Source organism: Camarhynchus parvulus, chromosome 19, assembly GCF_901933205.1.
Source record: "Camarhynchus parvulus chromosome 19, STF_HiC, whole genome shotgun sequence".
NCBI lineage: Eukaryota > Metazoa > Chordata > Aves > Passeriformes > Thraupidae > Camarhynchus > Camarhynchus parvulus.
In genome coordinates, this window is record NC_044589.1 from 10,830,429 (window position 1) to 10,844,920 (window position 14,492).

Genomic DNA, 14,492 nt, shown 5'->3' on the forward strand with positions numbered 1-14,492 from the left:
GATGGTGCTGCAAGGGGAAAAGGGGACAGGTCTAAAACTGGCTCTCCCAGTTGTTCCTGGCATGGTACCAGCCAAGGTCAGTGCTTCCCACAGCCACTGTCACGCCGTGTCCCACACCTCTGCAGGCAGGGCTCTGCTGGAGCAGCCGCACTGGGTCTCATTCCAGGGTGTGGCAGAGCCTGGCTGCACCCAAAGCTTTTGTTTTCAGACATTTTAATTGTGAGCAGCTTGGTAGAGCTGGGCAGAAATCAACTGGGAGGAGTGTAAGGAAGACATGACCTGGGGGAAGATGAAGCGAGAGGATAACGTCACACTGCTGCTGGTGCAGAGCTTTGACACAGATCAGGCAGGCCAGGAACAAACGTGTTCCAAGCAAAAGACTGCTCCAGATATTTTGTAGCACCTGAATTATGGCTTCAAAGCCTGCAGCATTTTTTTTTAATAATGTCCTTAAGAGCTCTAAAATTAAAAGAATTTCCATCGTTTCATTCCTTTAAGGCTGTGGGCAGAAAGTAGGAGTTGAAATAGCTGGATTTCAGTCCAAGTTTTTTCCCTGGAGTTGAGTGATTTCTCTCTCCAGCTTGCTATACCCTCTCTCCCCCCACCCCTTTTTTTCACACCTCAGATAGAATTCAAGTGCCTCTCAATTTAAAGCTTTTGGGTGCTCTTTTGAGAACGCTGGGCTAGAGCTGCCTCTGAGCCAGGAGCCAGCACTGCATGGAGTGCCAGGGCAAGGGGATGCTGCGAGCCCACACCAGGCGTTGGCCTGGACCGCTGGGGTAGGAGGTGAGTGATCTGGCTGGACTTTGGCACTCAGAGGCTCCTTCTGGCCTTTGAGATGGCGATCCCCTGGTGCAGCCCAGCTCTGAGCAGGTGCAGGTGGGTGCTGGTTGGTTTGGAGAGGTGAAAGGTGTGAGGTGGGCACCACACTCAGCCTCTGGGCACCATGCCCACCCTGCAACCAGGCTCACCTCCCTCAGGGCTCTGCTCTGGCACCTTGCAATGCCCAAAGCGTGGTGCAGGGAGCAGCATCTGTTTTCTGGGGATTTGTGATGGATGGGAGCTCACACCCAGCTAGATGTCAGCATTGCCATTCCCGTGGGATTTCTGGAGCCTGGCTGTTAAAGGACAGGGGAGTTTGGGCGGTGTTCAGGCTGCAGATGCCACTTCAGCCTTACAGAGCTGCCAGGGAACCAGAGGGTGGACAACCTGTGCCACAGGCAGCAGCATGGGAGCTAGTGGGAGATGCCTCGCTGGGCTCTGGGATGGTGGGATCTGTTTGCCCTGAGAGATGAAGTGATGGGGCTTTGATGCCTTTGGTGGGATGTCCCCTGAGGGGCGCTGGAGGGGTGGGTGGAGGTTCCCCTGGCAGGGAGCCAGCCTGGTGCTGTGACTGCAGCCACTGCCATTTCGGGGACAGAGAGCAAGAGACAGAGCACCGTGCTGCACCAGTGACCCTCTGGATCGGGCCTCAGTGGCCAGGGGCAGCCGCAGGGCACGGCGTTTGTGGGTGACGCGGTGGCCGTGGCTCAGCCCGGCTGCCCGTGCGGCACTGATGGTGGTCCTGCCATTAGGAGAAATACGATATTTGCAGCGTGAGGTTGCGAAAAGCCTGTGGCCACGGAAAGAAAAGGAAATGACTTTTTTTTGTGGTGTTTCTGTGTGCGCGTGTGCATTCGCTGCTGCGCTGGGGGCGGTGGATGGGACGCGCTGGGGTCCCCCCGCCCGGCACAGCTCCGCTTCGGCCGTGCCCTCTGTGCCGTGCCCGCTGTGCCGTGCCCGCTGTCCCCGCTGTCCCCGCGGCCGCAGCAGCGCCCCGGCAGCACCGAGCCCCCAGCATGTTCCAGAGGAAGCGCAGCGTCTCCTTCGGCGGCTACGGCTGGTGGGTGCCTTCCCCTCCGTCCCTGCCTGCCTCCCTCGCCCTGCTGGAGCCGTGTGAGCGCTTCCCTCCCCTCCTGTGGGAGCCGGAGTCACCGGGCGCGGTGCCCTGGGGCACAGCCCTCCCTGGCCCGTGCCCGCCCGACCATGCGGCCCGGGAGGGAGCTTCGTGCCCCGTGCCCGCAGCAAGCCTGGCACTCCTGCAGCCCTGGAGCAGCCCCGTGCGCCCCGCGCGTGGGTGGTGGCAGCGCGGGCAGCGCCCCGGGGGCTCCGGCGGGCGCGGCGCCTGCAGGAGCGGCTGTCCCGCGCCTCTGGCTGCTTTCCCGGCTGCCTGCTCCTCCCGCGCTCAGACAGCGATGCTTGCAGCCACCTCGGGCACCTGGGCGTGTGCAGCAAGCTCCCTTCTGGTCCAGGGCAGGCTCCTGGCACCTCCAGGAGCCATCCCTTCCTTGTCTGTCCTCAGCAGGGCTGCTGCCTGCACCCCGAGCTCGGCGGGACTGTTCGCTCCTGTCTCTTCCCTCTGAGAGACGTTCATCTGTAGGGAAACAGCTGAAGGTTCTCCCTCTGCCCTCTCCGAGGTGTTTTATGCCTGTTCCAAGCGTGTTGTGGTTGTGGTGGTGTCTGGGGCACAAGGCTGCTCTGCACCCTCCCGGTTCCGCAGGGCTGCAGGGGCTGGACAGTGCCAGCGCCGGGGCTTTGAGGGGAATGTGGGGCCTGAGACCGGCTGGGGCAATGCTGAGTGACTGCGAGGGCGCCGCGAGGGCAGCTGGAGCCCCGAGGCTTTGGCAGGGTCCCCTGGGACGGAGCAGAGCCTCGCTGAGGCCAAGAGAGCTGCCTTGGCCGGATCGGGTTTTCTTTACTTACAAAGGCAAAGGGAGCACTTGGATAGACCTCTGTACAAAGAAGTTTTGTGATATGAGGGCTCATCCTGGGGAGGCCAAATGGCAGCTCTTGGGCAGCTCTGTCCCACGATCCTGTGAGAGCAGCGGCTCCGGGGCCCCGGCTGCCCGGGGGCATCCCAGGAGCTTCAGCCGTGCAGCCGAGCCGTGACCCTCCCTGGCAGGGCATCCAGGGCCAGCTGCGCTCTGCTCTGGGTTTCTGCTCCTGCTGCGCTTTGGCAGTTGCAGGGGAAAGAAAGTCACGAGCTGGAGAGTCAATGAAGAAAACGGGCTCTGCCAGCTGGAGGGGGCTGCACTGGCTCTTGGGGGCTGTGCTTGCAGTTGGGGCTGGGGCAACAGGACGGGGGCTTTCCTTTAGACACCCTGCCAGTATCTGCACGGTGAGAGCGGCGGGGGAGCCCCCTCCTCCCGGAGCTGTGGGCTGGGGGCCGCTCCCAAAGGATCTGTGCTTTTCTCCCCGGGTCCCGGGGAAGGCGCTCCGGAAAATCCCTGCGCGCTGCCGGAGAGCCCTTCCCCGGGCGTGCCCTGGAAAAGAAGGGACCTGCCGCAGCCCCGTACCTGCGCCTGCCTCTTCTCACGGTCCCGGCCGACCCACCCTTCCTGTGGGGCTGCGTGTGCGGTGCCTGGGCACACCCAGCGCCTCCTGCTGTGGCTGCACTCGCTATTTCCAGCCTCTGCTGGGCTGGAAATTGCTGTTTTTTAAAGTCTCCAGCAGCTGCATCTGCTGCCAGCGAAGTCCCGGAGCAGTGTGCTCGTCCCGGGGGACAGATGTGGTGTCCCCGGTCTGGCTGTAGGGATGCACAAGGTGTGAAAGCCGCTGTGGGTGCTGCCCCGGAGCTGGTGCTGCCCCAGCGCTGTGGGGTGTGGGCAGTTTCATTTTGCCGCCTTTGGAGCAGGGCAGGGCACACAAACGGCTCTCACAGTCACACTGCAACTGCGGTTTCCCAAATATGGGAGTTTATTTCCTGTGTGGTTTTTTTTTTTGGTGGTTGTTGTTGTTGTTTCTTTTCCTCCCCTTCTCCCTCTAAGAAGCCAAATAACAACAACTGTTTTTTCTTGCCGTGGCTCCGGATGGAGCCGCTGGTGCGGCCCTCACTCAGGGACAGGTCCCATGGGAGCTGCCCCAGCCACCCAGTGTCCCTGAGCTGCTTTGCCTCTGCCGCTGAGTTTGGAAACAGCTCTGCTCCCCAGCATGCTCTGATGTTCAGCGTGATTTAATGATCAACGAGGTCTGGGCAGGCTTGTAGGGTATTAAGTCACAATGGCAGGTGCCCTAGATCTATTTTAGGAGCAGCAGCATGCTGGCTCTCCAGAGCAGAGCATGGAAGCTGATGCTTGGGGAAATGCCTGGCACAGAGCTCCCGTGGCTGTGGGGTTTTGGGACGGTGAGGCTGCTGCATGTGAGGGACCCTGGGCAAGGTGATGGCTCCTGTGCCCGAGTGCCTGCCAGGCTCAGCCTGTGCCACAGAGCGCCAGGGCCCCCTGTGCCCCCGCGGGTGCAGCCCCCTCCTGACAGCAGAGCCCAGCCTGGATGGGACAAGGTAGAGCTGCAAGTGGGGGAAGCTGTATTTCTGTGGCCATGCTGTGTTCTCTGCGATCACAGTGCAAAACAAGAGGGTGTTGGGGGTGTTATTTTGCTTCTTGGTCTTTTTTTGAGATGTGGAATTGATTCCATGTGGCAGATAACAGAGCATTTTCAGTGACTGCCAAAAGACATTATTTTGCATTTTGAGACATTACTATGATTTGCATTAATTAATATTAATATGACTGTAAGCACAATGATTCTGAGGAGATGAGCACTCATTACCAGAGCCAGGGACTGGGGCTGCTGGTCCCACGTGAGCCAGCTAGGGCTGGGAGCGATGGGGCTGCTCTGTGTTTTGTCTGCCTGGGCTGGGTTGCAGTATGTGGGGTTTGGGGGGATCTTCCCAGCCTGTCAGGGCTGCCACAGGTCCATTATCTGTGAATACCTGGTTTGTGGCAGCTGTGCTTTGGTGAGAGCTGGAACACAGGCGATGCCCTCCTCGGCTTCCCAGCTCACCTCTGGCATTCCAGACTGGGAGGCAGCACTTCTGCACCAGGAAGGAACCAGGGGGATCTTTTCTTGCTTGCTGCCAGTCTTCATTTTGGGTTAAATCTTGGTTGATTTTGTTTTCCAATGAAATCTTTCTGTGGTGTTGGTCGTGTCAGCCGGAGCGCTGGCACCTCCAAAGGATGTGCTGAGGTCGTGTTTGGCAGCAGCCCCCAGTACCCAGCCCCCTCCGGCTGCATCTGGAGCCCGCAGTAACAGCCTCCTCTGCTCTCTCCTCAGGATCGACAAGACGATGCTGGCCAGCCTGAAGATCAAGTGAGTGCCTGGCTCTTCTCTCGCCATGATTTCCCGTGGGGTTGGGGTGGGCTGGCTCGGTGTGTGGGGGATGCTTTCCTGGGAGCTGGGCTCCAGCTGGCGCAGTGGAGTCCAGCCATGTCCGCCCACTCCAGGACACGCGTTCGTGCCTGTCCCACGGTCTGTTCTCCTGGAAGCCCGGAGTGAATCAGGCACTGGGAGATTGCAGCAAACACGGTGACACGATCGCTGGGAGATCAGTGGGCTGAGGGGTGCATGGGGCAACCCAGAGGGCACCAGCTCTCCCTCAGGGCTGGGAACCAGCAGGTCAGGCTGACTCTGAGCTTCTGGGTGGAAATCCAGTGAAGTGTGGAGGTTTTGTATTTTGTTTTTCAATCTGGAGAGGTGGTGTCAGTGGAACGGTGAGTGCTGGTGACCCAGCTCCTCTCCTGTGCTGCTGAGGGGCTCTGGGCACTGCTCTGGAGGGGGTGGAGATGCTGCTGGGGTCCAGGAGGGTCTGTGGACTGGCATTGTTGCTTGGTGGGTCAATCGTGGATTTGCCACTTGCTGGACACTGCTGGACACTGGTGGGTGGTGTGGGTTGTGCAGCTCTGGCAAGGGGGTTGCTGGGCCAGGTCCTGTGCTGTGATGGAGTGAGCCGTGTGAGGTCACCATCCCTGCTGGGGAATGCCCTCAGCTGATGGGGAACAGAAGGTGGAGAAGGTCTGACAGCGGTGGCACCGTTGCTCTCTGCTCCCCCAGCACTCGTGGCTGTCTGGGACCTGCCGTCTGTTCCCACCAGCTTTGTTCTCCTGGCTGCACATCCTGGGTACTGATCCCTTCCCTCCCAGTGTAGTGCATCCTCTCCTCTCCTGGATTCTGGATTCCTGGATTCCTGGAACCCCCGTTGGGGGTTCCCCCTTCCCTCCAGTGCTGTCAGCTGCACCCTGTGCAGATGCAGAAATGCTCTGGCCAAGCCTCCCCTGGGCTCCAGGCAATGCACAGGGTGATGGCTCATGCGGTTTCCCTCTATAATCATTGTGCAAATTATTCATTAATGGAAAAGTATCCGGAAAGCCTGGGGGAGCTGCTGCCTGAGCGAGCCCAATGCCTGTTGTAAATGGCACAGCAGAATCGCTGGCGCTACGCTCATTGCTCAGGTTGTTCTGAACTAATGAGAAGTTTAAATCAATGCTTACCACTTTGGGGAGTGCAGGGAATTCTCTGCAGACTTTCCTTTTTCGGTGAAGCTGAGAAGGACTGAGCTGCTCTTTGCACTCTACTGTACACCGTGCCCTGATTTCTGTCAGGGATGTTGCAGCAGTTCTGCAGCAGAGCCCCCCGTACCCTCCTCTCTCCACTGTGCCAGGCAGGCTGGAATGCTGTGCCAGTGCTGTGGGCACGCTGCCATGCTCCTGCCTGGGCAGGGCGAGGATTGGCGCCGCGCTTCTCTCTCTATCTCTGCCTTTCCTGCCCTGGCCAGAGGAGGGAGTTTCCTTGGAGCTTTTGATGAACATCCACTGCTGTTTGCAGCGAATGCTTCCCACAGCCCCGTGGTGCTTCTGGTCTGTGGGCAGGCTGCTTCATTAAGTGGTTCTGTAATTGGGGCTCAGCCAGAGCCACGTTTCGTATTTGTAAAAGCTTTTAAAATTATCAAAATATTATAAACCCAAACTCTCAGGTTTTTAGCCCCCTCTTGTTATTGCTGCAGCCTCTGTCGGAGTGTCCCGGTTTAACCCGTGGCACAGAGGCACCAGGCATCAGAAGTTTTCTTTCCCTGTATAAGTTATTACCGAAAATCGGAGCTGCTTTCCGCATGCCCTGGAGCAGCTCGGGGAGCCTCATGCTGTGCAGACATCAGCAGTGCCTGGCAGAGGCAGCGAGCCCGGCCCCAGGGCACCTGGCTGCGGTGGGAGGGTGAGGGATGCAGGGCGAGCCCTGCCTGCGCTCCGTGGGACCAACTGCCCGCCCGCAGTCAGGATAAACTCACCCACGCAGGTGGCGCTGGGGCATCAAAGCAGCTCTCTGCCTGCCTCCGTTTTCTTCCTCGGTTCGGGTTTCGTTGGTTCCTATGGTAACCGGGGATGTGTCTGAGGGACCGGAGAGCGGGAGCGGGCGCTGCGGCGGGGCAGCGTCGGGAGAGGTGACGGGGGAGCCCTGGCAGCGCAGGCGGGGCCAGCTGACCCCTGTGGTGACAGCAAAGGTGCCAGGGCTGCAGGAGGGCAGGGAAGGTGTTGTACAGGGCTCGGGCATTCCCGCACAGCTGGGATCTGTGAGCGCCGGGCAACTCTGGAGCCCGGCTCTGGCTCTGCCCCGGGAGCTGTGCCGTGCCCTGCCTGCCGGGCACAGGAACCCGAGAGCCCCAGGCAGGAGCTGCTGTGCCCTGTCCCACGGCTGGGTTTGAGTGCCCTGGCCCCGGGCCAGCCCTGAGACACTTGGGCAGTAAATGGGATTTGGCATTTGCAGACCCTGGGTTTGGTTTGGACCACTTCCATTGTGATCCCTACTTTTCTGTTACATTTTCTTATTCCTTACCCACTTCAGGGGAAAGCGCTTGGAGCTGCTGAATCCCCTGGGCTGGCAAAAGGGGAATTTTGTCCAGAAGTAGCTCCCCAGCCTTGGCTTGGTGTTGGTGTTTTCTTGTGTCACATGAAGTCTCTGTACGGAGCTGGAAGTGTCTCCAGGCTCCTGGGGTCCCCTTGGTTCTCCTGGGGGCACAGCTCCATGCAAACCTGGGGTGTTTGAGGTCAGGTTGTGCTGCCGGGAAGGGAAGATTTGAGCCAGATGGCAGCTAAGCTGCTTCCCTGGTGGGAAGGTCACCCTGGAGGAAAACATCAGCCTGCAAAGGATCTTTGCATGCCAAAGAGCAGTTCTGGCCAGGTGAGCCAGCCAGGTGGGTTTGCTTGCTTCTCACAGCAGCCCAGCAAGTGCAGGAGTCCCCAAGAAAGCAGGCAGAGACCCTCGAGCCCCCTTGGCCCTGTAAAATCCTTGGATTGGGGATGCTGGAGGTGGAAAAGTGGGATGGGGACTCATGGGACCCTTCCTCCTCCTGTGTGGAACAGCGGCAGGGTGATGTCCTGCGGGGGTTCACCAGCCCTTCCCCTGCTGGCAGCTCCTCAGCCTTTGTGCTCTGGTTATTTGCTCATTGTTATTGATGGGGTGCACTGAGAAACCACAGAGCATTAAACAAAAAGATCAGTAAAAAAGCCCCCCATTCAGGCAGAGTCACCTTTTCTTTCAGCCTTATGAAGCAAAAACAGCACCAAAATAATCATGTCTCTGTGGAATGGAGGAGCCATGCACAGCAATTACTGGGAGCCAGTGTGTGCGCAGTCCGAACTCACATGAAAGAGCATGTGATGCTCCTCTGCTGATGGCAGCAGGAGGATGAAGGTGGGAAGAGATGAAAGATTTACTCAACCTTCGTAAAAAGAGCTGTGTCCAGGCTTGAGGCTCTTTAATATTTGATGGGCTGGAGCTGAGTTAATGGGAAGATGTGGGAATGATTTAGCATCTTGGAGCTGGCTGCACTGACTATTGCCCTGATCTTGGAGGTTTGTGCTTGGGTCCTGTGAGGACAAGGTCTGGCGAGCAGATTGCATCTAAGTAAATTCCTTTGACTTATTAGCACTTCATAAATGGATAATTGCATGTAAATGTATGTTTTGCAATTATATTTAGCCAGAGAAGCACATGCAAAGGAAATGCTGTCAGAACTACTGCAAGCAGCGAGCTGCAGCACACAGGGAGGTTTCCCATCTCCGTGTCTGTGGAACTGCTCCTCTCCATTGCTGATGGGCGTGGAGCCAGCCCAGTCCAAACCCCAACAATGACCCCACCACAGCATGCCCTGCATGGCTGTCCCAGTTCTGGAGCCTGGCAGTGCCCCCCTCCTGCCAGTGCCTGGAGAAGGGCTGAGTGTGCAGGGCCAGGGTGCAAGGAAGGCTCTGGACTTGCAGAAAACCTTAAACTCAGTTAAAGCCAGTGCTGAGCTGGAGGGCAGAATGAGCCTGGGCTGTCTGTGTCCATGGGTCAGTGCTGGATGGGTGTTAGCTGTGCACCCAGCAGAGTGCAGGGCCCTGGCAGCTCGGAGAGCCGTGGCTGGGCATGGCATGCCAGGCAAAGTGAGTCCTTGTGTTGGCAGCAGCTCTGTGGCTGGGCTCCTGCTGGGATGAAGCGCCTTGCAGTGCCAGGGAACTGCAGGTGTGTGCCCAGGGATGGTGACAGGTCTCTGCTGCTGCCATGGCTGGGGGCTGCCACCAGCCCTGCTCACCATCAGCCGCTTGAGTGGCCTGCCAGGATGGTGGCAGGGCCATGGTCTGTCCTTCCCCGTCAGCCTGAGGACTGGTGGGAGATTTACCAAATCCAGCCAGTCCCAACGTCTCCCTGCTATCTGTGGCAGGCAGGCGGGAGCGCTTCCCTCTTCGTGGAAGGGCAGTTATCGCCCTGGCTGCCTGCCCACACCCAACCCTGCACCCACACAGCATCCTCCCAGCACGTCTCACAGCCTGCCTGGGACAGAGGAAGCTTTCACAGGAGGAGGAAGGTGCTGTCAGCTCTGAGGACTTGGAGAGTTTCAGCCATTCAATCTGGTAAGCCTTAGCTATATAAAATTTCGGCTGGGGGAATGGATACTGGCACAGCTCCACTGATGCTCTCTCTTTGTATTAGACTCCATGCTTTCTCTTAGCGGCCTGGTGTAGACACTGGGTTTGTGTGAGGGTTTGTTCCTGCAGAAAGCCCAGGCAGGGAGCAGGGAGGTGGGCTGGGATCAGGCGGTGACGCTGGAGGTGGCGCAGCGGCGCGAGTGCCGCCCCGTCCATATGCTGAAATGTTGTTGTTGCTGTCAGACAGCCTTCCCATATTTAAAGCTAGATTATCCACAATTACATCTGCCCAGAGGACTGAGCAGCCCCACATGGGTCTATTTTTAGCTGTGTCTCAGAACTAATAAACTGTGCTGGTTTTCCCTCCTGCCATATTTATAGCCTGTCAGGCTGGGAGCTGTTTGCAGCCGGAGGGCGGTTGCTGGGAGAGCAGCCACCTTCTGAGAGCAAATATTGTCCTGATGGGTGGAGGGAGCCATGATGGCTGTGGTGATTGAGCCCCATCTGCCCTGAGTTCGCTCCCTGTCTGCAGAGTCACTGAGGTCACCCAGGCAGGGTCTGCAGGAGCTCTTGCCCCACTCGGGGTGGCTGCTGGCCTCCCCTCGGCCCAGGCCATGTTCCCACTGGCCTCCCCTCGGCCCAGGCCATGTTCCCACTGGCCTCCCCTTGGCCCTGGACAGGGTGGGTGTGATTTGGGGACTGTGAGCAGCCCCATGTCTGCTGGGCCGAGGAGCCCAGATCAGGGTAGGCAGTGCCGGCGTGGCAGTGCAGGCATTCTGCCAAAGCCCGTGGTTTGTTCCTGATGATAATTTTGTTAATTACTCTACGCTCCCGCCGGCTGTCGCTTTTCCTGCCAGTTGGCAGGGCCTGGCTCCAGCCAGCCCCGGCAGGGATGGGCGGCCGCGGCACCCAGCGGCACTCCCGTGCCACGCTCCTGCTCTGGAATGGCCCTCTCCATCCCGGCTGTTTTAGTTCCAGTGGGGCTTGTGGTGCTCTCCGAGACCCATGCCATACCCAAGGAACTCACATCTTCCAAAGCCTGTTGTGAAAACGTGGCTCATCTCAGGCTCCCACCCAGAAGAGACATGTAGAGGCTTGACAGGCACTTGAATAGGTCAGAGCTATATTCTGGGTCTCTGTGAAGTCTCAGAGGTCAGTCCTTTCAGGCACTGTCCTGTCTCGTTCCTCTCAAATGTTACTGGTGTCACACCAGGGACCATGACAGCTCATTTCTGCTACAACAATAGAGTGTTCATCCTTTCCAGTTAGGAATGTAGAGTCCATTTTCTGAAGCCCTGACAAGCTGATCTGGGTCTCCTGTTCCTGATCATTGATAGGGTTGCACAGTGTGAGGTGATTTGAAGAGGAAGATGGTGGCGCTGCAGCTAAAAACTGCTTCATTTTTCCATCTTTTCTTATTTGGAGCAAGAGGCAAGGAAAAATCTGTAGAGCAACAGAAACCCCTGGATGTGATTGACTTCAGAACGTTCCCTGTAGTACGGATGTGTCAGAGATAATACCTGTGTTTTAGCTCTGCAAATTATATGTCTTTTAATGCTTTCACATCAAACAAGGTGTGTGAGGGAGGCGGGTAATTGAGATGGTGTCATCTCCAGAAGAGTGGCTGGGGCCCAGGTGCTGCTGCTGCTGCCACCCCCTGTGGCACTGGGACCCCCATGCCCCCCTCCCTGCCCACCTCCTCCCCCCACATCCCTTGCAGCTCCCTCGGGAAGGGCACTGCTCCATTGAGGCTAAAGTTTGGGCCTAATCCTGAGCTTCCAGTGGTGACTGATTGGCATAAAGGCTCCAGGGATGGTCTTTGCTCTGCACGGGCAGGGCTGGGGCTGAGCAGGGTGCTGGAGGTGCTGGAAGCGTTGGGCGAGTGGCACATGTTAGTGGCTGTGCCTCCAAATCTGGCTTTATTAGTGATGTTAATGATCAATGCTGACATTTAGCTCACTGATTTACTGGTAAAATTCAGAGGATCTGCTCATGCTGTAAAGACTAATTTCCTCTGCTGATTTGATCTAATTTAATTGGATGCTGAAATCTTGGAGCTCATCTCTTCAGGAGGCCTGTGTTCACAGGGAGAAATACCCCAAATTATCAGGAATACAATTTCCATGTAATTGTGCTGCTGTCATGGCCGTGACTACCTCGTTCTGTGTCAGCTGTGCTGTGGCTGATGCTGCCCCCAATTGCCACCACACAGCCAGGCTGCTGGGCAGGAAGAGCCCAAAGGTGACTCACTTGGGCTGTCTCAATTACAGAATAGGGTTTGGTTCATAGCCAGTGGCACACAATGGATGGGAGAGGTGTATAAGAGACTCCTTGTACCCACAGCTTGCTTTGTTCCTTGATAAATGGGTCTTGGAAAACCACCCACTCGTGCATTGATGTGTTGATGGCATGGTCAGTGTTCCAGGCTCCTGTCACTGATTGCTCTTGGGTCACTGCTCTTTCGTGGCTTTCTTAAAGTTCTTGGCTACGGCTCAGATCTTATCCCCTCTGGAGCTGGTCTGGCTGCGTCTGTCACACACAGTGCTCAGTGTCCCCTGCACACCTGCAGCCAGGATCCCTTTGCTGGGCTGCTCTGGAGGCTCAGTGTCCCCTGCACACCTGCAGCCAGGAGCCCTTTGCTGGGCTGCTCTGGAGGCTCAGTGCCCTCGAGCAGGGGCAGCCTGTGGGGCACAGGCAGGGACTGCTCCCAGCACCTTCCTTAGCTGTGCTCCTCAGCATCCCCTCTGCCCAGGGGAGGTGACAAGACCCACCTGGCCTCAGCTGCTTTCTGCAGTGAGAGTTCTTTTTTGTTTGTTCTTTTGTTGTGGCTTTGACCACTTTTTCTGCCTTCGACCACTCTTTGACAGCTCTTTCTTTTTGCTTGGGAAATTGTGTGGGGAGATGGACATCCTGGGCCCTGCTTGGCCACAGCCCAGGCAGAAGGTTGATGCTGGAGTGCACTTGTCACAGGGACGGGCTCTGGCCAGGGCCAGCCCACCCCTGTGTGCCCTCCTTGAGCCCAGCAGGTAAATTTCTCCTTTTCTTGCACTTGAGCTCTGCTTCTCTGTACAGGAGCCACAGTGCTGGGGCACAGGGACCGTCAGAGCTGGGGCACTGCTGTGCTGGGGGGGCCTTGCCAACGTGTGGGGTGGGAGCTGGGGCTGCCCCACGCCTTGGCACACGATCCAATCTCTCCGAACTGACGTGGTGTCGGGTGGCTGTGGCGTGTCACACCCGTCTCACACCATTTGTGGGGAGATGGGCTCACTGTGCTCTGTCTCTCACTGCCTGCATGGAAGAGCTGGCTCTGTGCTTTCCTGGGATTGCATTCATGTCTTTCTAACTGAAGCCATAAAATAAATTTCTAATCAGATTACTCGGGGCTGGATGTAATGTAATCTAAAGCTCTATTTCTTGTGATACTTCTGTAAAAGTGGATGCCCTCTTATCCCCCTCCTGCAGCACCAATTGAAACACTATAATCGCTTTCTCCCTCGTTTGCAAGCTCCCAAATCCGTTTCTGCCATGCCAGGGAAATCGGGATGTGACTGCTCCTTTGCAGGGAAGCAGTTTCTATTTTTGGGGTTTGGGCTGTGTTGCATTGTCTCCCTTTGTTCCTCCCTGGCTCCCAGTCCTTGGTGCTGGTGCAGCTGCCCCATCTCAGCTCTCCCACCTGGGCAGGGCAGGTGCCCATGCTCTGGTGGGAGGCAGTGCCCAGAGAGGCTCTGGGCAAGTGCCTGGGCAGTGGGGAAGGGTCCCAAGGTGGTGGGGAAGGGCCTGGGCAGATCTCCGGGCTCCCCTCAGCCCCTGCAGCTCCAGCCCGGCTGTGGCAAATGCCTGGCATAGCTCGTGTATTTCTGGCACTGTCCCTTGTGAGCAAGGGAACCAGAAATATCCCCTGCCCAGGGAGGCACGGAGGGTGACAGGGACATGTCCTGCACTGTCTGATGAGGCAGCAGCACAGCTCTGGCCAGAGAAGCCCTGAGTCACCGGAGCCGGGCTCAGCTGTGGCTGCAGCCAGGTGTGAGCAGGGGGCTGGCTCCTCTGCAGGTGGCTGAGGCAGACTGATGGGCTGCTCACCTGTGGGGGGCTTCATCTCACAGCAGCAGCTATACAAAAGCCAAAGTTATTACATAAATTAATGGCTTCATAATAATATTAGTAGTGTCATTTATTCATGGCAGATCCAGTACTCCTAGGGGTAAAGGCTCAGTCTTGTCCCAGTCTGGCATTTTCAGGTCCTTCTCTCCCAGCAGAGTCCAGACGGCTGCCAGGTGATGAGTTAATCACCGTGTGTAATTGTCCTGACCTGTCCTGCACTCCCTCCAGCCCCTCAGGCTTCCTAGCTCACTGCCAAACTGCTTTGTCTGGAGCAAAAATGTCAGGGCATTTTTCAAGGGATACATATTTCTCCAAAAACCAGGGGCAACTGCTTACCCTGGAGGTAATTTAGTCACTGACAGGGTGATACTGGTGTTTCAAAGGAAGGATGGAGACTTGGAATGTCTTGATCTGCAGCGTTCTGTCTTAGGAGATGTCCTTTGGGACATCTGGAGAGCTCCTGGAGGTGCTGGCGCTGACAGGGCGTTCCTGTTGCAAACATTCAGGAGGGCGATGCTGGGTGGCATCACTGCAGGAAAGGGGGCTGGATGGAGCTGGATGGGTGAGGCATGGGGAGCACAGGCAGGGCAGGAGCTTTCAGCTGCACCTGCCCTGCCACCCTGCGTGCCTTCCTAGGCATCCCTGGCATCCTGCCCTGTCCATCCTAGAGCAGCTCCC

General features: G+C 57.4%; 1 protein-coding gene across 1 annotated transcript in view; it reads left to right on the plus strand.

The window, feature by feature from the left end:
• The first annotated feature begins 1,700 nt into the window (after positions 1 to 1,700).
• RAP1GAP2 (RAP1 GTPase activating protein 2) overlaps positions 1,701 to 14,492 on the plus strand; it is a 38,479-nt gene continuing 25,687 nt past the window's right edge. The window contains exons 1-2 of the mRNA XM_030962983.1: positions 1,701 to 1,882; positions 5,092 to 5,127. Coding sequence (XP_030818843.1) covers positions 1,701 to 1,882; positions 5,092 to 5,127 — 218 coding nt within the window. The remainder of the gene's footprint in view (positions 1,883 to 5,091; positions 5,128 to 14,492) is intronic.